The following is a 25,211-nucleotide window of genomic DNA, read 5'->3' on the forward strand; positions in this document are numbered from 1 at the left end:
TGTGTATGTGGTTAAGCTCATTAGTGAGGGCGGTTCCACTGGAACAAAGATTGTGGGCTCTCTTGGTAAGAGTTTTAATAATGTCATATTGTTGAGAGGGGTGGTGGTAGGAGAGTTTGTGAATGTATCTGCCTGTGTGTGTGGGTTTTCTGTATACGGTGAAGGTAAGTGTATCATTAGGCAGGCGTGTGACTAAGGTGTCTAGGAAGGGTAAACAATTGTTCTTTTCCTTTTCCATAGTGAACTGGATTCTTGGATGTAGACTATTAAGATGACTGAGGAAGGAGTCTAACGTGTCTGGGCCATGAGGCCAAATAGAGAACGCATCATCTACATATCTTAGCCAGATAGAAGGTTTGAGTGGGGCTGAGTCTATGGCTCGTTTTTCGAAATCTTCCATATAGAAATTGGCAAGGGGGGGGGGGGGTGAGTGAGAGGGGGGAACCCATGGCAGTTCTCTCTATCTGCTTGTAGATTTTGTTGTTCCACGAGAAATATCCAGAGTTAATGGCAAAGGAAAAGAGATCTAAGATGTCAGAGGGAAAAACTTTTTCTAAGAGAGATAAGGTGTCAATTAAGGGAATATTGGTAAACAAAGAGGAGATATCAAAGCTTACCAATATGTCTGTATTCTTCAAGGTTAAATTTCCTGTGAGGGCTTTAAAGTGGGTCGAGTTTTTTATATAGGAAGGGGAACCTTCCGGTGAGGAGGATCAGAGAGTTGGCCAGCTGTTTAGATAATCTATAACAAGGTGCATTGGTGGCATCTACTATAGGTCTGAGTGGGGAATTGGGTTTGTGGATTTTTGGTAAACCGTATATTCGGGGGGGGACGGGAGCGGAAAGGTTTAAGTTTTTTCGTGACATCTGGGGGCCAGGAAGATACTTTTTTGAGTAAAATTTTAAGTTTCTTAACTTGTGTTTTTGTGGGGTCGTGTTCTAGCGGGATGTAGGTAGTGCGATCGCGGAGGATAATGTTCATTTTACGCTTATATTCACTGGTATTAAGAACGACTGTGGCATTACCCTTATCTGCTCTGATGATGATTTCTGAATAATAAGTGATGATAAAATGAATTATGTTCTTGAGACTTGGGTGAAAACTCTGTTTTTTCCAACTGTGAAATATAATGCTTATTAAGTATTCCCTATTAATTTGACTATTATTCAGATTAACCTGCCAGCATAGGATTTGCTCTTGTTTAAAAATTCATTTTTGTAGAGGGCTTGTTATGTATTCCAGTCATAAAGTCTTAAATGAACCTGCCAGACCTATCTCTGTTCATATTTCTCTCTTTACTTGTTCCTTTTTCTTCTGTTACTTAGATATCAACATATCTCCTAGTCCAGTTGTCAATCTCCCATGAATCTCCTAATCATAAAGTAGCATTTGTTAAATATAGAGCAAGCAGATTAATATCTGCTCTACTGTCATCAGCAAAGTGAGAGTCCTTTACAAGGGTGGTCTGAAAAGTTCTCGGCCTTGATCATAGATGGCAACACTATCGGCAAGATATTTTTTTTCTAAGTTTGAACATCTCATAAACATCCATGTGAAATTGCAAGTCATTCTATCAAGTAGTTTGTTTTATACAGCTGTCTGAAACAAAAGTGTTGTCTGTATCCCTTGAAATGGATAAAATTGAGTATCGTGCAGTTATAAACTCTTTCTAAAAGGAAGGTTTAACTCCAAAAGAAATTCATTCGAAGTTCATAAAAGTTTATGGGCACTCTTCTCCTTTGTTTTCGACAATTAAGAAATGGGCTGTCGATTAAACATGGCCGTATCATCTTTGAAGATGATCCACGTGAAGAATGTCAAAAAGTGTAACAACACCAGAAATCATTGATCAAGTGCATGATATGGTATTAGATGACCGGCGAGTCAAAGTGTGTGAAATTGCTGAGACTATAGACATTTCAAAAGAACATGTATGATATATTTTGCATGAAGAATTGCATATGAAAAAGCTTTGTGGAAGATGGGGTCTGCGCTTGCTCATAGCAGATCAAAACCGCACTCGCATGAAAATCTCTGAACAGTGCTTAGAGTGTTTTAACAAGAATAAAACTGATTTTGTGCATCGATTTATTACTATGGATGAGACTTGGATTCACCATTACACACCAATAAAAATCCAAACGGTAGTCAAAAGAGTGGACAGAAGCCGGTTGTTCAGCACCAAAGAAGACAGAGTCAGCTCCATCAACAGGAAAGGTCATGGCATTGGTGTTTTGGGATGCTAAAGGCATTTTATTTATTAATTATCTTGAAAAGGGAAAAACAATAACTGGGGAATATTATTCTGATCTTTTAACCAGATTAGACGAAAAAATTCGTGAGAAAAGACCTGGTTTGCTGAAGAAAAAAATCTTACTGAGAACTACTACAGTGACGGGATAATGTCGCTGGAGCATCACTGGAATAAATGTTTTAGCCTTTAGGGAGATTATGTTGAAAAATAAAAATAATTTTGAAATTATAATTTTGTTTTTTCATTGTTGGACCAAGAACTTTTCAGACCACCCTCGTATATACCTATATAAACTATACCACATTTAACAAATTCCGTGAACTAAATGATACCATTGAACTTATAACAAACATCAGGACTCGGCATAATTGCAGACATAAAATGCAATTACAAAACTGAAATGAACTAAGAACTCTATCATACTAAAGCATATGTAAAAAGATTCATAATTGTAAATTTTGACTATTATATTCAAATATACTTTACACATTAACCAAAAATTAGCTATCTCTTTATCCATTCATCAAAAAATTCTCTCCATCACTATCATCCTTGAATCTACAGTTTTTCTTCTTGCAAATGAAATATTTTGGTCAAAATGGAACAATCATTGTTTGACTGGATGAATGTAGACATATTTTCTATCTTACTGCAGCTGATCTGAAGTTTTTAGCATGTTTTATTTTTAAAATTCCCTTTAAAATAAGTTAAAATCAGTTCAAATACTGTCTTGTATGTCTACCACTACTTAATTTTGTTTGCTTTGGATTCTTGTGATAGAGATCAAGCTGTCTTCATTTCATTTTTTCTTCAATTTTTCATTTTCTAATTGTTATTCCATTGTCTTTTTAAACTTGCATTGATAATAATCATTACTTAGCCCAGAAATATTGGTGATAATAAAGTTTATTTAAGATATTCCCATTGAAGCTGTACACTGAAATGGTTGATAATGATGCTAAATGCAAGTTAAATGTTTGTTCTCTTTACAGAAATTTTTATTGCAATGTTAGTTAACTGCATTATAATAAATTGGGAATAATTTTCAAACTGCATTGATATGTATAATTAAATTTATTATGTACATCGTTTAATTTGTATGTTCCAGGTCCTAAGGATTCTATTCATACAGAATCTTTACTTGCAGGAGCTATGAGTATGGCTTTGTGTTGTATCCTTTTAATATATTTTAAATGTAAAGGTTATGGACTTAATAGGTAAAATTTATCTGTTTATACATTTTTTACTAAATTTCATATAGTTTTATTATCCAGTATAATCATCGTCATCAAATTCCTCATATGTACCCTCAAGGGATGTACAGGATATGATAGTACTGCATGAAAAACTTACACCATTACTAACTTCCTATCTACAATTTTCATCCAAATCAATCTGTTACCTGTCATGACTTCAATATTATCAGATCGTATATTTCTGTCTTCTAAGGCACTTTTTACTGTATCAATCCACCTATATCATATCTTGGTCTTCCTCTGGATCTTTTTCCTGGCAAAGAACACTTGTTTTGCTAATCTTTCCTCCCCCATTCTGTTTAAGTGACCATACCACCTGAGATTAGCTCTGCTAACAATATTAAGTTCTTTCCTAATATCATCGTTTTTAATATGATATTGCTACTGATGCCATCTGTTCATCCCTCTAATTTTTCTCAGGACTCTCATATCTGTGATCTCTAGTCATTGTCAAGTGTTTTATTTCTAACCCAGCTCTCACGTCCGTAAGTTAAAACTGGTTTGAACACTGTCTTGTATACAGCTAATGTAATATACTAATTTTTCTCTTATAAATAATCCATATAAATTTATTCAGTTGACTTCCTACCATACCAGCTTTGTTGTCTATTTCCATATTTAATTTACCATCTTCACTAAAAATCGTGCCTAAGTAGCTGAAATGTTTTAGTTGTTCTATAGGTTCTCTATTCAAAATGCAGTTGATATTTTCATTGCTTCTCCCTATTTTGATTGTCTTTGTCTTTTGTTATTGCTGTCCTTCATACCAAATCTGTTACAAGAGTTATTCAGTTTAGTCAGGGAATCTTGCAGATTTATTTAAAAGTATAATATCATCTGCATAGAGCTGAGATTAACATCTCCAATTTTGATATTGGGTTTAATACCACTTTCCTTCATAATGTGATCCATATAGATAATAAATAACAGAGAGGATAATGTACATCCTTGTCTGCACCAAATTTAACATAAAACCATCTTCCTGTACTTCCTTCAATTCTAACTGCTGACATACAACTCAAAATAAAGAGTAATGCTTGATATAATGCTCCATTGACACCATAAAACTGCAGCACTTTGAACAGCTTCTCTCTTGGCACCCCTGTCATATGCCTTTTCCAGATCTACAAAATTAAAATACAGATCTTTGTTATGTTCCCACAATTTCTCAACTATTTGTTGTAACATGAAAATTTGATCCTGAAGGCGTCTATTTGGCCTGAATCCAGTTTGATCTTCATCAAGCATTCCTTTCACAATTCTTCTCAACTGTTTCTCAAGTATATTTGTATAGATCTTCCCAGGAATGCTCAGTAGGGAAATACCTCTGTAATTCTCACTTTCAATTTTATTTCCCTTTTTATATATGGGTACTATGAGAGCTTTATTCCAATCATCTGAATTCGTCTCTCTGTCTAGGCCTTCTGAACTATGCAGTGCAGCTACTGTAAGACTTTTATACCTCCATACTTAAGCATTTCTGGTCAAATATCATCTACTCCCACTGCCTTTCCACATTTCAGGCTTTTGATGGCTTTTTCTACTTCAAGTATGGATATGTATTCCTGATTGCATGTCTGTTGAGTGTTTTTTACTACTGTGCTGTCATCACTGCATTTCATTTATCAATTTTTCAAAGTAATTACTCCATTCATCAAGGATATCTTTTCCACCACTTTTTCATGTCACCTTTATCATCTCTAATTCCTTTTACAGCACTCGTTCCTTTATTTCTGAATTTTTTCAACAGCCTCCAGAATCTTACCACCTTCCTGATATTTATTTTCTATGTTCTTACCAAAATCTTCCCATGACTTTTATTTAGCTAGTTTTACACATTGTTTAGCTTTCTTACATTTGTCTCTGTGTTCTCTAAGGCCACAAGCTGACTTATTTGCCAAGAACTTTTGATATTCTTTCTTTTTTTTCTTCACTGCCTCTTTAACTTCCTGGGTACACCATGGGGTTTCTGATGTTTCTGTCCAATGCCTCTCTGGCTGAATCAATCAATGTTTTCTTCAGAAATCTCCAAGGTTTGGTTCCTGTTTTCAAACTGTTTCATTTTTTTCTTCAATAATCTTTGTATATTTTAGTCTACAATTCACATCTGAGAGCTGCTCAACTTTTATTCATTTTAAAACTTTCTTATGTGTTCTTCTTTTCAGTATGAAATTCAGTTTTATCCTGCTCAAGAATAGATAGTGATCACTTCCAATTTCAAATCCTCTGTACACTCCATTGTCCTGTGGGAAAACATCACTATCAACAATAACATAGTCAATGAGACTTTCCTTATTCCTTGCCTCTTCTCTCCATGTAAATTTGGGCACATTTTTATGTTGGAACATTGTGTTAGCAATAATCAATCCATGTCCTGAGCAGAAATCGAACAGATATTATTGTTGGATTTCTCATATGCGCTTCACCTAAACCCATTTTCTCTACAGGAACAGTATTATAAATTGAAGTTACTGAACATGAGCCAAATGCCTTATTTTTACAAAAATAACTGAGAAAATTTTTATTTCCTAGGTATTTTGTTATGTAAGTTTCCTTCAAAATTCATAAATCTGTCTTTGCTAACACAAAATATCAGTTTCAACTTCATTTTGTTGTTCCGGTTATCTTAAGGTTCTCAAAAGATTTGGGCTGGATTATTACTGAGCTAAGTTAATATGAATGCCAAATTATGAGAAACTTTTATGCTCTATATTAAGTCCATTATAAGTTTATAATTATTTTTTTTGCTGCTACAAGTGCTGAGCCTTAAAAAAATTCAACCTTCATTCATTGATGATGTTCGCTGTCACTATCATCAATTTCCTGAATGTACTCTCAAGTGACATACAGGCTATATATTTCATTATATGGTTTCTGATCTTTGATCAGGTGCATTATTTCTAACCCAACTTTCAGATCCATAACTTAAAACTGGTCTGAACACTGTCTTGTATATCTCTAGTTTAGTGTTTTAACTAATTTCTCAATATAAACTTATTCAACTGGTTCCCCATCATACCTAGCTTTGATTATTCTGTTGTCTGTTTCCAAATTTGCCATCTTCACTGAAAACTGCATCTAAATAGTTGAAGTGTTTTTTGAAGTGCTATAAGGGACTTTCTCCCTCTTTGGGTGCTGTTGGGTGGGAGACTTAAGAATTAGTTTCCAAAATCTTGGAGTTTAACACAACCATAATTATTAAGATTTAGGCTGGTTTTTCAAATCTACTAATTCTAAAAAAAAAAAAAAAAAAAAAAAATTTCAAGTTTATATTTGTTGCAGTGAAGCAAAGTGTTTTTTCATTTGATTCACTGCAGGGTATCCAAGACATGATCAGCTAGACTAACCATAATTGCGATGGGGGTATTTCTTGTTTTCACCAAGGTAGATGTTAGTAAATCTCCCAGTTTGACAATAATATGATAAGTTGCAAGAACAAAAAATCTTGTAAACACTTGGAACCAGGAGGGAAGGAAGTGGATCCTTGGAAGAGTAGATAAGGGCTGCCAGCTTCAGATGAGGTTTGAAACAATGCAGAGATTATATTTCTTTAGAGTTCTGTTCATTTTTTTCTCAGATGCCCCAGATATAGGGAATAGTAATATATAGTAGTCTGTATGTTGAGAGAGATGTGTTGATCTTTTTATACGTTACACCATTGGACAGGAAGGTTTGGCATATAAATAAGAGAAGTTGGTGGCTCTATTGACAAGAGTATATAAAGTATAAAATATCTTGGTATCTTTAATTTATTGAAAATACATCATATATATAGGCCAAAATCTGGATCTCATCTGTCATTTTGCTTATTAATAATAACCATGTATGATATTTATCAGGTCAGTGATCTGTCCAGATTGGCTTTCATAACCACAATTTTAGGATAAGGTGGTTAATCTTGCACTGAAATCCATATTGTTATGTGTATTCTCTATTGCATGTAGCAGTATTAAAAATCTGAGTTTCCAGGAGGGAAATCCTATCCCCTCCATATGAGAGTCCATCAAACTTGCCTTCTGTTAAAAAAGCCTGATAAAGATTCTTTTAAAGATTTTTGAAAGCAACTGAGCTATGGAAGCTCTGTCATTTTCTATTTGTTAATCAGAGGATTATAACTCAGATTTGGTCCAGAACATATGTTAAATGTTTTGTGTGAAATGTGCATAGAAAATATTGGAAAGAAGTACATAGGTTGGAAGACAAAGTACATGGCATCTGAACTGCAGGTTAAATCATTCTTCATTTAAATTGCACTTCTAAAGTACAAAATTAATATATATATATATATATATATTTATTATTATTATTATTACATGACTCATCAAGGGATATATACATATATATCAGTGCCGTTGTGTGCCCATTTTGGTTAGGTGTGCTGTCGTGTGGTTTATGCAACCCAAGCTATAAAATTCATGTCAATTTGACTGTATGATTGCATTTTTTTTATGTATGAAAGTTTTAAGCATGCATAGCACATCAGCGCTCATCTAAATTGTCCAATGCTATTAATTATAGGATAAAATTGTATACTTTAATTTATCAGTTAATTGTAACCAAATCTGCATAGAGTGGGAACAGTGTGTTTGTTTTAAGATATATTTTAAAAAAATGACACAATGAAAAAGGAAAAGTTGGTTGTTGTTGGGGATCTAAACAGCAGAGTAGGAAATGATTGTCAGACATGCAAAAATATTTTGGGAAAATTTGGAGAAAAGAGCAACGCTAATAATAATGGCAAATGCCTGTTGGATTTCTGCTCAGGACATGGACTGGTTATTACTAACACCATGTTCCAACATAAAAATGTGCACAAATTCACACGGAAAGAAGTGGCAAGGAATAAGAAAAGTCTCATTGACTATGTTATTGTTAATAGTGATGTTTTCTCTCTGGTGCAGGGCACCAGAGTGTACAGAGGATTTGAAATCGGAAGTGATCACTATTTAGTGAGCAGGATAAAATTGAATTTCATATTGAAAAGAATTACACGTAAGAAAGTTTTAAAGTGAATAAAAGTTGAGCAGCTCTCAGATGTGAACTGTAGACTAAAATACACAAAGATTATTGAAGAAAAAATTAAAGAGTTTGAGAACAGAAACCAAACCTTGGAGATTCAGTGGCAAGCCTTTAAGAGAACACTGATTGATTCAGCCAGAGAGGCATATGGTGAGGTTGTCTGCAAGGATAGAAAAATCAGAACTCCATGATGGACACAGGAAATTAAAGAGGCAGTGAAGGAAAAGAAGAAAGCATATCAAAAGTTCCTGGCAAAAAAGTCAGCTTGTGCTCTTAGAGAATACTACAGAGACAAATGTAAGAAAGCTAAACACTGTGTAAAACTAGCTAAACAAAAGTCATGGGAGGACTTTGGCAAGAACATAGAAAATAAATATCAAGAAGGTGGCAAAATATTCTGGAGGTTGTTGAAGAAGCTTAGGAATGGAGGAAAGAGTGCTGTAAAAGGAGTTAGAGATGGTAAAAGTGAAATGAAAACAGGAGAAAAAGATATCCTTGAAGTATGAAGTAATTACTTTGAAAATTTGCTAAATGAAACAAGCAGTGATAGCACAGTGGTAAAAAGCACTCGACAGGCATACAGTCAGGATTACATATCCATACTCAAAGTAAAAAAAGCCATCAAAGGCTTGAAATGTGGAAAGGCAGCAGCAGTAGATGATATTCAACCAGAAATGCTGAAGTATGGTGGTATAAAAGTCTTTCAGTGGCTGCACTGCATAGTTCAGAAAGCCTGGACAGAGGGACTAATTCCTGATGATTGGAGTAGAGCTCTAATAGTACCCATATATAAAAAGGGAAATAAAACTGAATGTGAGAATTACAGAGGTATTTCCCTACTGAGTGTTCCTGGCAAGATCTATGCAAGTATACTTGAGAAGAATTGTGGAAGAAAAGCTTGGCGAAGAACAAGCTGGATTCAGGTCAAATAGAGGCTGTCAGGATCAGATCTTCACTTTACGACAAATAGTTGAGAAAGCATGGGAATATAACAAAGATGTATATTTAAGTTTTTTCAATATGGAAAAGGCATATGACAAGATGCCAAGAGAGAAGCTATTCAATACGCTACAGTTTTATGGTGGCAATGGGGACATTATATCAAGCAAAACTTAGTCTTTATTTGAGTTGTAAGTCAGTAATTAGAATTGAAGGAAGTACAGGAAGATGGTTTAATGTTAAATCTGGTGTGAGACAAGGATGTACATTATCCCCTCTGTTATTCATTATCAATATGGATCACATTATGAAGGAAGGTGGTATTAAAGATGATATCAAAATTGGAGATGTTAATGTCAGCTCTTTGCTTTATGCAGATGATGTTATACTTCTGAATAAATCCGCTACAAGCCTGCAAGATTCCCTGACTAAATTAAATAACTGTTGTAAGGATATGGTATGAAGGTCAGCAATGAAAAGACAAAGACAATAAAAATAGGCAGAATTTTTGAAAATGTCAAGTGCGTTATGAATGGAGAACCTGTGTTAAGTAAAACATTTCAGATACTTAGGCACGATTTTTAGTGAAGATGGTAAATTAAATATGGAAATAGACAACAGAATCAACAAAGCTGGTATGGTGGGAAGTCGATTGAATAAATTCATATGGAATAAGAGAGAAATTAGTCGGAATACTAAATTTGCTGTATACAGTGTTCAAATCAGTTTTAACATATGGATCTGAGAGCTGGGTCAGAACTAAAACACTTGGCCAAAGACTAGAGACCGCAGATATGAGAGTCCTGAGAAAGATCAGTGGTGTGAACAGATGGCATCAATGGCAATATCATATTTAAAACAAGGATATTAAGGAAGAACTTGACATTGTCAGCAATGTCAAGTTCTTCCAGGAATGCATTAGCAGAGCTAATCTCAGGTGGTATTGGTGACTTTAATAGAATGGGCAAGGGAAGATTAGCAAAACAAGTATTCTCTGCCAAGTTGGCAGGAAAACGACCCAGAGGAAGACCAAGATATAGGTGGATTGATACTGTACAAAGTGTCTTATAGGATAGAAATATAAGATCTGATAATATTGGAGTTTTGACAAGTAACAGACTGATTTGCAGTTAAATTGTAGATAGGAAGTTGGTAATGATGTAAATTTTTCATGTAGTAGTCTCGTATCCTATACACCCCTTGAGGGTACATGGCAGGAATTTGATGATGATGATGATTAAAAAAAATAATGAAGGAGAATGCTATATTTGAATTACTCAAAGGTGGAAATTAGGAAGATGAGGACGAGACTTGCCTCCTTCGTCCACAACCATACAATCCACCAAACCTCGGACAGAAAACGCGATATTCAGTACATCATCAACGCTGTTTCTCATTGTAAATATGGGCAAAAATGTTATAAATTATTTGTAGAAAATAATTTATTGAAACTTGTCTATGTCAGTGTCCTAAACCCATCAGTTCACACTTATGCATGACAATGTTCAGTTGGATTGGTTTGCACAATAACCAACCACAGTCACTGATTTCTGGGTGCTATTGTCTCAGAACACACCCTTCCTTGCCTTCTGGATTGTTTAAAACCACTGAAATGTTAAGAATTTGATCCACTGCACCATCTGTTCAAAGGGCTCAAAGATATCTACATTTGTGACCGCAGACCTGGACTATTAACAAGCATGTTTATGCATCAAAAAGTGTCTTCATGAAGAATTAGTATATTGTGTTTCATTTTAGGAATCATGCAAAGTCAGGAAACAATTAAGTGAGTCTTTAACAGGAATAAATGAAAAAATATAATATCGGTGATATTGCTGTTCTGTGTCACGCGCACACAGTTCATGAAATATTTGATGCTTGCTGTGTGATTGTCATCTTTGTGTGAACATTGATTCTTTCATGATCCCCCCCCCCCCCAAGTTTAAGCAGTCTATATTTAAAAGTGCCTCTACTCACTGAGTGATGCAGTGTTTTCTCCAAATTTTATAAGGGCTGTCCTTCAAATTAGCTGGAGAAGACATACACACACGTAGGGCATTGGCAACTCATAGTCTTATGGATATCATCAGTAGAGATATACTATTTTTGATGGAAGACTATGGAAGGTTTCGTTACAACCAGTTTGACACTGCAATGTTTCAGATTAACATTTTAGAAATATTTTCAGATATTTCTAATTTTTATTGACTAGCAAATGGTGATGTGGATATCAGTTTTTAAATGAGGACATTATAGCTAGTATGATAACCAAAAAGTAAATGATGAAACAGATCAACTTTTGAATGTTACACACTTATTCATCTCCTTTTGTAAATCACCAAGAAGCTAATGACATTATTTCTTAAAATAGCATTTAAAGAAAGGAGAATGTTGATGAATAGAACATTAACAAATTACATATGATATAAAATATCCTAAACTATTAATATAACAAATTATATATGATATAAAATATCCTAAACTATTAATAGATTCTCACCGGATATCAAAAGAATGTGCACCTGACAAGAACTTTCCAAGTAGAATATTAGTGAGTTTTTTTGAGTCTGAATTGCAAACAAATTTTTATTAATTCTTTCATTGTGATTGAATCAGTGTATCATACACGGTGCTACCCAAAAATTCAGGGATGAACAGCCTGTTCGAACCAGTTGTAGTACTGCCATCCACCACTGTGAGGGGTAAGCAGTACCCTTGGTGAATCAGTATGCCAACAGCAAGCAAGCTGAGAGGCTGCATGCTTGTGACATTGTGTTTTACAGTTCTGGCAATTTTTTTTCTCTAGCTGAAATGACAGATTTTAAGGAGCAAAGAATCTGCATCAAATTTTCAATCTCAAAAAAACTCCTGCAGAAACACCCACCAAATGCTTAAGGGAGCATTAAATGATAATGCTAAGAGCTAAAGCAAAACTTTTTGGTGGTACAAAAGTTTGAAGGATGGATGAATGTCATTTGATGATGATGAACATTCTGGATGACTGTTGACAGGTGTAACACTGGAAAATATTGCAAAATTATGTTGGACTATTCTTGCAGATTGTAGGTGAACTATCCATAATGTTTGTGAGATCATAGGACTGTTTAACACATTTTGTCAGATGATTTGAATAAGAGATGCATTGTTGCTGAGGCTGCTGAGCAATGACCAGCAATGCACTGAATATCGCATTGCTATCTGCAGAGAGCTCAAAGATCAAACTAGTGATGACTCCAGCATCATATCCTAGGTTGTAACTGGTGATGAATCATGAGTTTACAGTTTATGACCCTCATACAAAGCAGCAATTGTCACAGTGGAAATCACCAAATTCACCATGGCCAAAAAAAAAAAAGCATGTCAAGTCAATATTGAACAATTTTATTGACATACAAGACGTTGTCCACAAGGAATTCCTCCCTCCTAGTTAAAACAGTCAACAGCAAACTTTATTATGAGGTTTTGAAGTGGCTATCAGTGCGAACATCCAGACAAGTTGTAGAACAATGACTGGGTTCTCTACCATGACAGCGTGGTCCCCCACACATCACTCATTGTTCAACTGTTCTTGGCTTCCAAAACACAACAGTTATTCCCCCCCCCCCCCTATTCGCTTGACCTTGCTCCTGCAAAACTTTTTTCCCATTACCCCAGATGAAATTCTAGCTGAAAGGGCAACATTTTGACATTATTGAGGAGATCCAAGCAGAATTGCAAGAGGTTCTCAACACAAGAGGCACGTACACTGGGGATCACTGTATACATGCCCAAGGAAACTACTTCAAAGGATACAGTGGAAATTAGGGGTTAATATTAATTTTTTAAGGTCAAATTCCCCATACATTTGGGTAGCACCTTGTGTTTGTAGATAACTACAGTTTGACATAATAATAATAATAGCTTAAAGTAATATTAACTTATGCATTTCGATCTTTATATCAAGGTCATCATCTGTGGTGTGCATACATACAAAAAGTATAGAAGTCAATCTAAAACAGCACTATGGAAAAAAAACTATGCCATATAATTAAACTGCATAATTCAGACTATCCAGATTTGGAGGGGGGGTATATTAAAATTATCAAGAAATGATTATAATTCATCATCATCAATTTCCTGATATTGTTCAGGGTTACTATGACAGCACTACATGATTAAGTTTACATTATTATTAATCTCCTACCCATTGTTTTCCTTCAAATTAGTCTGTTACTTTTCAGCACTTCAATATTGTCATATCTAATCTTTGAAAGTACTTGTGGCATAACTATAAACAATAAATTACACAATAACCACAGTAATTAACTTTGAAAGTACAGATATTTTGTACTGAAATTACCAGTACATCATCAGTGTGTGTAGAAACACACACTGATGATGTACAACAGCGAATCAAAGAACAGGAATACAAGGTACATACAACAATCAGTTTACCAATTATAAACAGTTGCTACAAGCTAGAAATTAATATACTAACACATTCACACACACACACATATATATGTGTGTAGAAAGTTTTTTTTTTTTTTTTTTTTTTTGAAAGTACAGATATTTCGTACTGAAATTAACAATACATCATCTGTGTGTGTAGAAACAAGCGAATCAGAGAACAGGAATGCAAGGTACATACAGTAGGGGTAATATATTAAAAAATATATTATTAGGTGTTTATATATATATATTAACACCTTCAAGTCAGGGCAATCGTAGCCCTCTCTCACCGCAAACCTAACCGTTTAGCAATATGGTTAGGTTTGCAGGGTGCTGTGGTAATTCTGCAGCACCCAGCAATTTTGTTCTTGCATGTCATCAAACATGCCGCTTTTTGTGACAGTTTCTTCAATTGTAACTAATCCTGCATAGCGGGAAGGGGGGGGATAATATATTAAAAATGATTATAAGGGTAATGTTTTAAGTAGTTAATTTTTAATCTTTATGTCAGTTGTAAACCAGAGTAAAAACATTATGGGCTCATTTTTTGTTTCTGTTTTTGTTATTTGAAATAAGACTTCAAAATGGAAGAAGAATCTGATTAGTCAAATATCATGCATTTTGAATTGCTACAAGGCTATTATTCATGTGAATTATCTGATCTTAAGTAAAGGTTTAGGCAATACAATCCTCACATAAATCCTCTAGACTTTGATGTGGCTTCTGTTAAAAGAAAACCAATCTGTGAAAAATGCTTTCTTACTACTTATTAGATTTCGGCTTAAGTGACATGACTTATCCACACATCAAGAAAAAAGGTTTGCTGACAGTCATGAGAATAGCCCAAATGTTGGACATAAGTGATAAGGCAGAATGGAGAACATTATACATTATTGAAGACCTCTCTGTGTACTTTGTTAAATAAATATTTGGTTTAACAAGGCGATTACAGTGTGCTGAATTTGATCCTTGTGTATGTTTGTGATTTCTACATATGTATGTATGAGGGTGGTTCTGAAAAGTTCTCTGCCTTGACTAGATGGCAACACATTGGCAAGATTTTTTTTTTTTCTAAGTTGATACATCTGTCATAAGTATCCATGTGAAATTGCAAGTCATTCTATCAAATAGTTTGTTTTATACATCTGTCTGAAGCAAAAGTGTTGTCTGTATCCCTTGAAATGGATAAAATTGAGTATTGTGTGATTATAAAATTCTTTGTAAAAGAAGGTTTAATGGCAAATGAAATTCATTCGAAGTTCATAAAAGTTTATGGGCACTCTTCTCCTTTGTTTCTGACAATTAAAAAATGGGCTGCCGAGTTTAAACTTGGCCGTACCAGCCTTGAAGATGATCCATGTGAAGTATGTCCAAAAAGTGTAATAATACCAGAAATCATTGATCAAGTGCACGATATGGTATTGGATGACCGATGAATCAAAATGTGTGAAATTGCTGAGACTACAGGCATTTCAAAAGAACGTAGCTTTTCGCAAGATGAGTTCTGCGCTTGCTCACAGCAGATCAAAACCGCACTCGCATGAAAATCTCTGAACAGTGCTTGGAGTGTTTTAACAAGAATAAAACTGATGTTGTGCATCGATTTATTACTATGGATGAGACTTGGATTCACCATTACATACCACAATCCAAACAGCAGTCAAAAGAGTGGACAGAAGCGGTTGTTCAGCACTAAAGACAAAGTTGGTTCCATCAGCAGGAAAGGTTATGGCATCGGTGTTTTGGGGTGCTAAAGGCATTTTGTTTATTAATTATGTTGAAATAACCGGGGAATATTATTCTGATCGTTTAACCAGACTAGGCGAAAAAATTCGTGAGAAAAAACCTGGTTTGCAGAAGGAAAAAATCATCTTTCATCAGGGCAATGCACCTGCCCACAAAAGTGTTTTGGCAATGGGAAAATTAAGGAATCTGCACTATGAATTGTTGGAACATCCACCCTATTCTCCAGATTTGGTTCCCTCTAACGTCTATCTCTTCCCCAAACTAAAACTTTTCCTCACTGGTCAGCGTTTTTCTTCAACTCAAGAGGTGAATGCAGTTGTAGAGGGGTATTTTGCAGATCTTGCTGAGAACCCAAATTACCCCATCCCTGTAGTAATGGTACTGGAGCATCGCTGGAATAAATGTATTAGTCTTAAGAGAGATTATGTTGAAAAATAAAAATAATTTTGAAATTATAAATTTGTTAGGCCCGAGAACTTTTCAGACCATCCTCATAAACTGCTTGGAAAAAATTCAATGGACACCTAGGATGAGGAACAAACAGCAATGGCACCCACCTTAATAAGATGTGAGACCTTCTTTCATTGTGATGACTACAGCAATCCTACATGGCATAATTTGGAAAGTATACATTAGCAATCGGTGGGATTTTTTGGACCATTCTTCCTGTAGACATGTAAAATGGATCAAGGGACATCCGCCCCCACTGTTGTGGGGGCGGATGTCCCTTGATCTGGCCAAGTGCTCTGGTTCATTGCATGGATGTTTGGTAAGGTTGAGATTAGAGCTCTGTGGAGGCAGTCAAGTGTGATGATGTTCATGTCAAACTATGCAATTACTGCAGCAGCCTTATGACACGATGCATTGTCTTGCTGAAAGAGACAATGATCGGTTCCGTAGGAAGCATTGCATTGTCCAGAATGTTCAGATGTCTCTCAGAGATCAATGTTTGTGGCACCACAAACAGATTTTCAAGGCCAAGAAAAACAGGACCATACCATCACACTTCCACCTCTGAATTTCATAGTTGGGATTACACACTCTGGTAAGAGATGTTCACCTGGTATCTGCCACACCCACATCTGTCCACCATCTGCTCGGTAATGAGCATAGTGTGATTTGCCACTCCATAACACAGCTTTCCAAGCTTCCACATCCCACTTTACATGCTCTTTGCACCACTGAAGGTGACGCTACTTGTTGGTTTGATTAATGTTGGACTTGCATGTTGTAGTCTTACCATGGAAACTCATGTTGTGAGCATCAGTTCTAAATGTTTTTTGTGCAGATTTGTGTTCCCAATCAATGCCCAGAACTCTGCATTCAACATGTCGGCTGACAAATGACAGTTTTTACATATTATTCTTCGTTGCACCCTACGGTCACATGAACCCTAGTCATGGAACTATGATGTGGGTAGCACTTGCAGTTGGCTCCTTGCGCGTCCATCTCAGTATGATATCACTGATATTGACGTGGGATGGCCCAAGTTGTCAACAATCTGCCAAACAGATAGGCCTGCATCATGGCATCCTATCACAATACCTCTTTCAAGCTGTCAGTTCCCTTCTCACAGCCATTTAACTAGGCACAGTTGCACTAACTTGGGAGCATAATTTCAAATTTATACCAGTTTCAAACACGTTACTTGTTACATGGCACGTACCTTTCACATTGAGTTGTCCATTGACTTCTTTCCAAGCAAAACCTAATAGGTACTTTGCATTGTAAAATTTAAAACAATAAATGTTTTTCTGCTAGCTATCTTTTCTCTAATCTGTAAAATTTAAAACAATAAATGTTTTTCTGCTAGCTATCTTTTCTCTAATCTGTCACCTCTCTTAATCTCCAACTCAGAGAGAAACTGAGGTTTTACTTTGCTCACTGTAATATAGTGAATCTTCTTTATTAAATGTTGATTCTTGCTAATTTTTGTGTAAAAGGGTAGTATGAATTACACTGTGAATACATTAATTTATATGTAGGTGGGATAAATGCTGGAAAGTGGACTAATAGAATAGCAAGATGTTAATACATAAGGATGCTAATAGAATATATAGAACATCATCTATAACTCATAACTAGACCACATCCATCTGTCACTCATTTCTGGTGGTGGTTGTATAATTATGAAAATAATCAAAATTAGGATTCTAGATATAAATTCATGCTGGTCAATTAATTACTGTTATTAATTAGGATACCACAATCAAATTCCTAATATAATATGTATCCTCAGTGGATATACAAATTACTATGATAGTGCTACATGATTAAGTTTACATTATTGGTCTATAATCAACAAATTAAATTTTCCTCCATTCTGTTTAATTGACTACACTACCTTGGATTAGATTTGCTCATATATTCTTAAGTTACTTACAATGTCAGATTCCTTTCTAATATCTTCATTTTTAATTTAATGCTACCATCTGCTCCCCAAAATTTTCTCAGAACGCTGTCTTAAATCTTTGTACATCCACAGTACAGATGCTCCATAGGTTCACAAATAAAGCTTTTGTGGTTGGGAGCCACATAATAATAAAACCTCAATTTGGGAAATTTCTGTTCTGCTGCAGTTGTCCCTATCAACTGCAAGTAATGTTATTGTGATGTAGAAACTCCTAGGGGCAATAGCAGTGCAATCACAGCAGGTAGACCACATAAAATGGAGGGACCACTGAGTGCTGAAGTACATGACATGAAAAAATCATCTATCCTCAGTTGTGAAATACTTGCTACTGAGTTCTGAAATGCCTCCTCAAGCATTATTACCATAACTATTTGTTGAGAGCTGAAGAACATGGGTTTCCATGGCTACAGAGCCACATACAAGCCTAACATCATCAAGGGCAATGCCAAACATTAAACCACTGGACTCTGGAGCAGTGGAATGCCTTCTTTGGGTGATGAATCATGCTTTGCCAGTTTGGTGGAAATGGCTTCATGATTTGGACTGGTCCCATAGTTCCATTGATGGGGAATATTAAGGCTGCAGCCTATGACATTCTAGACAATCCTGTGCTTTCATCTTTATGGCAGCAATTCAGTTAATGTCCTTTCCTGTATATCAACATAACAGTGCCATCTACAAAGCAATGTCTGTCCATGAATGGTTTGATGAGATGGGTATTGAAGAACTTGACTGGCCTGCACAGAACACTGATCTTAATTCCACTGAACACCTGTGGGATCAATTGGGATGCTGATTGCAAGCCAGGTTAAATTGCCTGACATCAGTGACCAACCTCACTAATGCTCTTCTGGAAGAATGGAAGATGATTACCACAGCAGCATACTAAAATCTTGTGGAAGGCTTCTCAGAAGATTGAGATTGAAAGCTGTTATACCAGCAAAGGTTGACCAACTCCATATTAATGCACTTCATATCAGTGAAAGTTGGGATGAACAGAGGTGTGGAGATTTTTAATCAGATAGTGTTGGTAGGTAGTTATGAACTTTTTCTGTGTTTGTGATTGCAAGAAGTTTATTGTAGTATATGTAGTGATAGATTATTCCTTTCTAGTTCTTATGCACACTTCATAAGATCCCCATAACTTATTCAAATATATTGAGCTATTAATATCAAATACAATCCATAAATGAGGACAACATGTTGGCCTTATGCTTGCAATCTGTTTGTGTATGGGTGTTTGTTCAGGCCAGTGTGCTTGTTTTGACTGAGAAAAATTTGAGATGCCTAGAGGAAAAGTTCTGCTGGCTCCATCTAAGATTGGTTTAGTCCTCTCCGAGTTCGTCATTCACAGATGAAATCTGATCTGAGGTCTCTTCCCAGTTAAGTGATTACTTAACTGGGAAGAGACCACTTATCCTTGGAGATGCCTTATACAGATTTCGATAATTTCTGTGAAAACAACATGCATTGTGTTTGGACACTAAATAATTATATCAGACAAAGCTTTGAACTGGTATTCAAGTCCACACAGAAAGAAATTGTAGAGAAATAGTGTTTTTGTTCAGCTCCTCACAGATAATTAATATTTCATAATGAGTTGCCATCCACACACAATTCCTTTTTCCTTGCAATGAATGAGGCTAATGTTGAATTTTTTAAAAAAAATGGATATATTTAACTATTGCTAATACTGTAATACAAGGATGTGGATATTAGGGTCATTTCAGATGCATTTAATTCCATTGCTTTTCTGTGTATTCCTTTATCACTAAATATTTGCATGTCTCATTTTATAAAATAATAATTAAAATGCACAGAAGATTGATGCACTTTTCTCTTTCTCTTTATAGGTAGTGACATCATCAGGTGATAGTGCATCTCAGTATATGAATTTTATGAATGTGTTTTTTACTGCTCAGAAACAGGTAAATATATTTTAGGAATACATTTAAATGAATAGAGCAAAAGAGGTATAAATATATTATTATATGGTATACACATCTTATAATAAAAAGAATTATTGATAATCCCCAACATTCAAGTCAGCTAGCAGACCTGCATCTAACCACCACTCTACCAATGAATTGTGAAGACCACTGAAAAGGAACTAAAAATAGCAGTAGATCAAACCAAAGCAGGAAAGTCCCCAGGAATTGATGGAATTAGAGAAGAAACTTTCAAAAATGCTGGGTATAATAAATATTTCAATCTGAAATAGCCGGTGAGTTAGCCGATCTCATACGGAGGTAGCAGGGTTTTTTCTCCTGGAAACTCGGGTTTTTCATCCCGCATACATACAAATCGGCCCTTCAGAACACACGCAATTTACAGACAAAAATTACTAGTTGTGGTGGTGTTGGAGGTGGGCGGTAGATGACGTTGATGGAGATGATTCGTAGTAGCGGTTAGGTGTAGAGACAGTTGTAGATGTCCTCCCGTGATGAGTCTTCGGACTCCTTGGAGGTATCAGGAATAATAATAATAATAATAATAATAATCTCCTTGCCATAATGAATCAAGCTTTAAACACTGGAATAATATCTCAACAATGGAAACAAGGTCTTATTGTCCATATACCCAAAAAGGGTAGTCTTAATAGAATGGATAACTACAGAGATATTACTTTACTATCAACCACAGTTAAAATCTACAATAGGATGATACTCAATAGAATAGAACCTTACTTAACACCACTTTTAAGAAAAAACCAAGCTGGATTTCTAAAAAAACAATGTACAATAGATGAGATACATTGCATCAGAAGAATCATAGATGGTTCATGTGATAAAACTTGCCACTCATTTTAACCTTTATAGACCTTCAAAAAAGCCTTTGACTCCATTAATAGAGAAGCAATTGTGTCGACTTTCCTTTATAAATTTATTTATTCTTAATTCTCACTAACCCTTGTGGCCGTACCATTGACAAGAATGAAGCTGAGGTCTTGTGAGACAAAGAATTGCTAATGGCGGACGCCAACTTCTTTGTCTCAGCTCTGGTTCTATCTCCCCTTTTAAACTCAAAGAAATTTATTTGTTCGAGCTGCGCCACTTTGAGTCCTAGGATAAATTGAAATTAAAACCAGGGAGTTAGAAGCCAGTCAGCATTCAATCTTCTCAATAAAATTTTTGTACTTTGCAATCGTGACCTGATCCTCAAATGTTTCCCGCCTTTACTAGGTTTGTTTAACTTTTATGAACAAGTGCAGTAGCTCTAGACATAAGGAAAACTAACTTCATAGTAATAACAGAACAATTTAATTTCACATTACAATAACAATCAAATCATACAAGTCATTTATGTAAACTTAGTCAATCTTTCAATCAGAATACATATATATATTATCTCACTCTTGTACACATATTTAAATAAAACACTTGAAAATTCATGTTTAAGAATACCAATTCTAAATTATATATCACAGAAATACAATATTTTAAAGCTCATATCACTGAATACCAAGGTTAAAGATTTGTTACTTAGTTTTCTCTCTCTCTTAAATACGCTAGAACTCAATCAAAGCTTTCCTTAATAGTCCTATCCAATTGAACATTTCTATCTCTTTTCCAAGATCTGAGTAACATAAATAATTCTCTTACACATACATAACACAAAAAAATGTCATATTCTTTTGCTTTATATTCGGCCACAGTTCTAGGATTGTCTTTCTCCACACACTTCAGATCCTCACTATAAAGTCACTAAATAGGAAATACAAAGTTAACCTTACCGATTCACTGCATTAATTCTCTGGGCCACTTCAGAATTATTTCATTGGACTAATACTTTGACTTCCCCTCTGATATTTCAACTGGAACTCCTCATTCTTGTTTTCCACCATTAGGTCTGCTGGGCTTTCTTTGCCTCCGACTGGTAGTTTCCTTTGTCATGAGATTATACTTTCCACTAACGAAGGGAACTACGTGGAAGCTTCCTACCAGTCGGACGATCCATCACACAGGTGAACAGCAGCAGGAAAACATCTCCGAGAAAAAGCCTTGAGCGTAGCGATGTACTTACTTTTAAACTACCTTCGCTTCCTGCTGTCGTTGAACGCGCATGTGTGATACTCTCCTTGCATCTCTCCCAGCACATGGCGCCACTCGCGGCAACCTAACTAAACTCTCGTAACTTTCCATAAAGTGAAGGGGGGAAAAGCACAGTTCTTCAACAGACTTACTGAAGTTGGCCGTACACATTTGGTATATTATTTTGATTTCTTTTCTAACAAAGTTGATTAACAAATAACAAAGTTCACATACAAAATTTCCGACTAAGTAACTATTTTATAATTTGTACACTGAAATCTCACAATGCTAAATTAAGATTATACAATACTATGTTACAAAATTATACATAAACCTTCACTTCTGGTAGATTATTAATTTCTTATTTTAAAAGATAATAATGTTATGTCTTCCAACATAGCACAATGTTTAAAATACTCAGCTTCTATGGTCTACCCTCAAAACTCATACAATCTCAGCACCTTATAATGACTACAATGCTACAGTAATCTTTAAAACAGAAACATCTGAATCATTTCCAGTGCCAACAGGAGTCCTTCAAGGTGATGTACTAGCATCTTTTTGTTTTTAATATGCTTGGGCTACATCTTCCGGACCATCAACACAGAAGATCTTGGTTTTAACATTAAAACATCCACCCACACTATGCAAATAACTGATCTTAGCTTTGCTGACGATGTACCTATTGATACAGAACCAACAAATGCACATCTCAGTCTACTAGAGGCACGAGCTAAACTTATTGGTGTGCAGATCAACATCCAAAAGTCCAAAGTATTCTCAATAGGTTGTGAAAACTTTATACTTCATATCAATAATAAACCCTTAGAAAGCATACAGGACTTTCAGTACCTTGGAGCGTACATCAGCAATACAGAAAATGATATCAGAAAACGTAAACAGCTGGCTCTAGTCTTCCATAACAAACTCCACCCCTCTGGAAATCATCATTAGTATCATTAAAGACAAAATTAAGACTAGACCATGCAACCAGTAGATCCATCTTCTTTTATGGTTCTTAAACCTGGACAATAAGCACCAAAAAAACTACGGATCTAATTAACTCCTTTGGAACTACATGTATCAGAATGATCCTTGGATACACCTGGATGGACCGCATCACTAACTCTGCTGTGCTAAATCTGGCTGAGCAAGAACCATTTGTCAATATAGTCAAAAAACTACAACTCAGATGGCTTGGGCATCAACTCAGACATCCTGAAATCTTCCTCCCCTTTTTGGATTTCCTCATCCTGTACAAACCAGAAGATGGCAAACGCAGTAGAGGAAGACCATGCAAACAATTTTGACAATACATATGTGAAACCATCAGTAGGCTGAACTGCAAAACTCCATCTGACATCTACCAGTTAGCTCAAGATAGAGAGACTTGGAAGACCATAATTTGCAATATTTAATTTTTGATATAAATCTCTTTTCCCTTTTCACATTGTATCCTATTGTGAATAAACTATGTAGGTATGTATGTATACACATCTTCATCTGAACAAATTGAAGACATCTACTCTGTTTATTGATGACTAACTTCAAAAAGTACCATGTATAGTTTCTACACTAGGATTCCCAGATTATGAAATTCTTAACTTTCCTGTGATACAAAATGTGCAGTATGCTGTACAACCTTTTATGAGTGAAATTTGGGCTAAAAAATAAGTACTGAAATAAAAATTTGTATAAAAATACAGTACAATCAGAAATAGGTCATAAACCAGAAAATATTAGCCGGCCTGGTTGGCCGAGTGGTTAGCATATCTGCCTCTGTGGGCTTGGATGTTTGTGATTGTCTGTGAAAATAGTTGTGGTGGTTGGCAGTAGATGCCGTTGGTGTAGATGATGAAGGTAGTTGCGGCTAGTGGAGTGGTGGAGACCGAGAGTCGTAGAGTAGGTGCCCTCCCTTGATGAGCCTTTGGACTCCCTGGAGGTGTTATGTAATAATAATATCAGCTGCACTCAGTAGTGAATCTATAGATTAAATATGTCCATGTGTTGAGGCTTAGGTGCTGTGTGAACATCATGTTGTGGAGGTTTAATGGAATGTTTATAAAACTAGGAAAGGATTAAAAATAATTTTAATGGTTCCAATATTTAATCTCAGTCACTGAGACATCTTCAGGGATTACAAATAACTTTTGTAACTAACACTCAAATACAACAGAACACGTGGGTGACTAAACGCCTATCTAGGTGGTGCTCCCTCTGTGGGCATTTGTAGGTGGCTTAGGGTGTAAAGTGGGATCTCTGATAATTGATGTTTCCCAAATTTTGGGAAGTTTTATGCAACCATATTTATTTAAATTTGTTTGATTTCTGAGTGCTTCTGCAGATTCTAAAAACAATCTTTTTTTTTTTAATATACTATGGAGCATGGTAGTTTTTCTCCAGGAGATCCTGTAGGTTCAGTGTTGCCAATTTAGCTCTTTTGGAGCTAGATCTAGCTCTTTTTTTCTTCCCTAGCTCTAAAAATTTTAATCTAGCTCCTTCAGAACTAGTTTCAGCTCTTTTTGGTTGTTTTTATAACTTACTATTAAGGAAATTGTTTTAAAAGTTTTCCAGATGTTCACATTTGATAAGGAATTGTATTGTACGTTTGGTGCGAGCATCGTACACATTTCTAACGCATGATGATGTCAGTCAGTCAGTCACGTGGCCCAACATTCTGCCATTTTTTTGCCTTAAAGTTGAATAGCACTGCTACAAGTTAGTCTTTGCACAGTGTCCTGGTTGGTAGTTACAATAGCGAGCGGGAAGTTTTCAAAGACCGGTTGTAATTCGTTGCAGTAAAGAGTTGTATATCCTTCTTCAAAAATGAGCAAAGAGAAAAATAAAGCCTACAAGCAAAAATTTAGGAGGGAGTGGTTGCAAATGGGAATGTTTAGTGAATGGTTGTGTGAAGTTCCTGGTGACGTTACAAAAGGCCACTGTAAGTTTTGCAGATGTGATATAGCTGCTAAATATTTTCAGCTTGTAAAGCATAGTGAAACTAAGAAACACCTTGTTGCAGTTCCATATAAGGCTGTTCCTATTAGAAATATGCTTGTGAAAAAGTCTGAGACTGCGAACTTTGAAGGTAGGTTAGCATTATTTCTTTGTTGTCGCTCAT

At 35.5% G+C, this 25,211-nt stretch overlaps 1 protein-coding gene across 4 annotated transcripts in view; it reads left to right on the forward strand.

Moving 5' to 3' along the window:
• Positions 1 to 25,211, forward strand: part of Tfb4 (transcription factor B4) — a 171,705-nt gene that overhangs the window by 56,289 nt on the left and 90,205 nt on the right. For all 4 annotated transcript variants that reach the window (XM_090413539.1, XM_090413538.1, XM_090413536.1 and 1 more), the window contains exons 5-7: positions 3,364 to 3,426; positions 11,962 to 12,020; positions 19,913 to 19,987. In XM_090413539.1, coding sequence (XP_090269665.1) covers positions 3,364 to 3,426; positions 11,962 to 12,020; positions 19,913 to 19,987 — 197 coding nt within the window. The remainder of the gene's footprint in view (positions 1 to 3,363; positions 3,427 to 11,961; positions 12,021 to 19,912; positions 19,988 to 25,211) is intronic.

This window comes from Typopeltis vanoorti, chromosome 24 (genome assembly GCF_054136105.1).
Source record: "Typopeltis vanoorti isolate ZY-2024b chromosome 24, IOZ_Tvanoo_1.0, whole genome shotgun sequence".
In the NCBI taxonomy this organism is placed as follows: domain Eukaryota; kingdom Metazoa; phylum Arthropoda; class Arachnida; order Uropygi; family Thelyphonidae; genus Typopeltis; species Typopeltis vanoorti.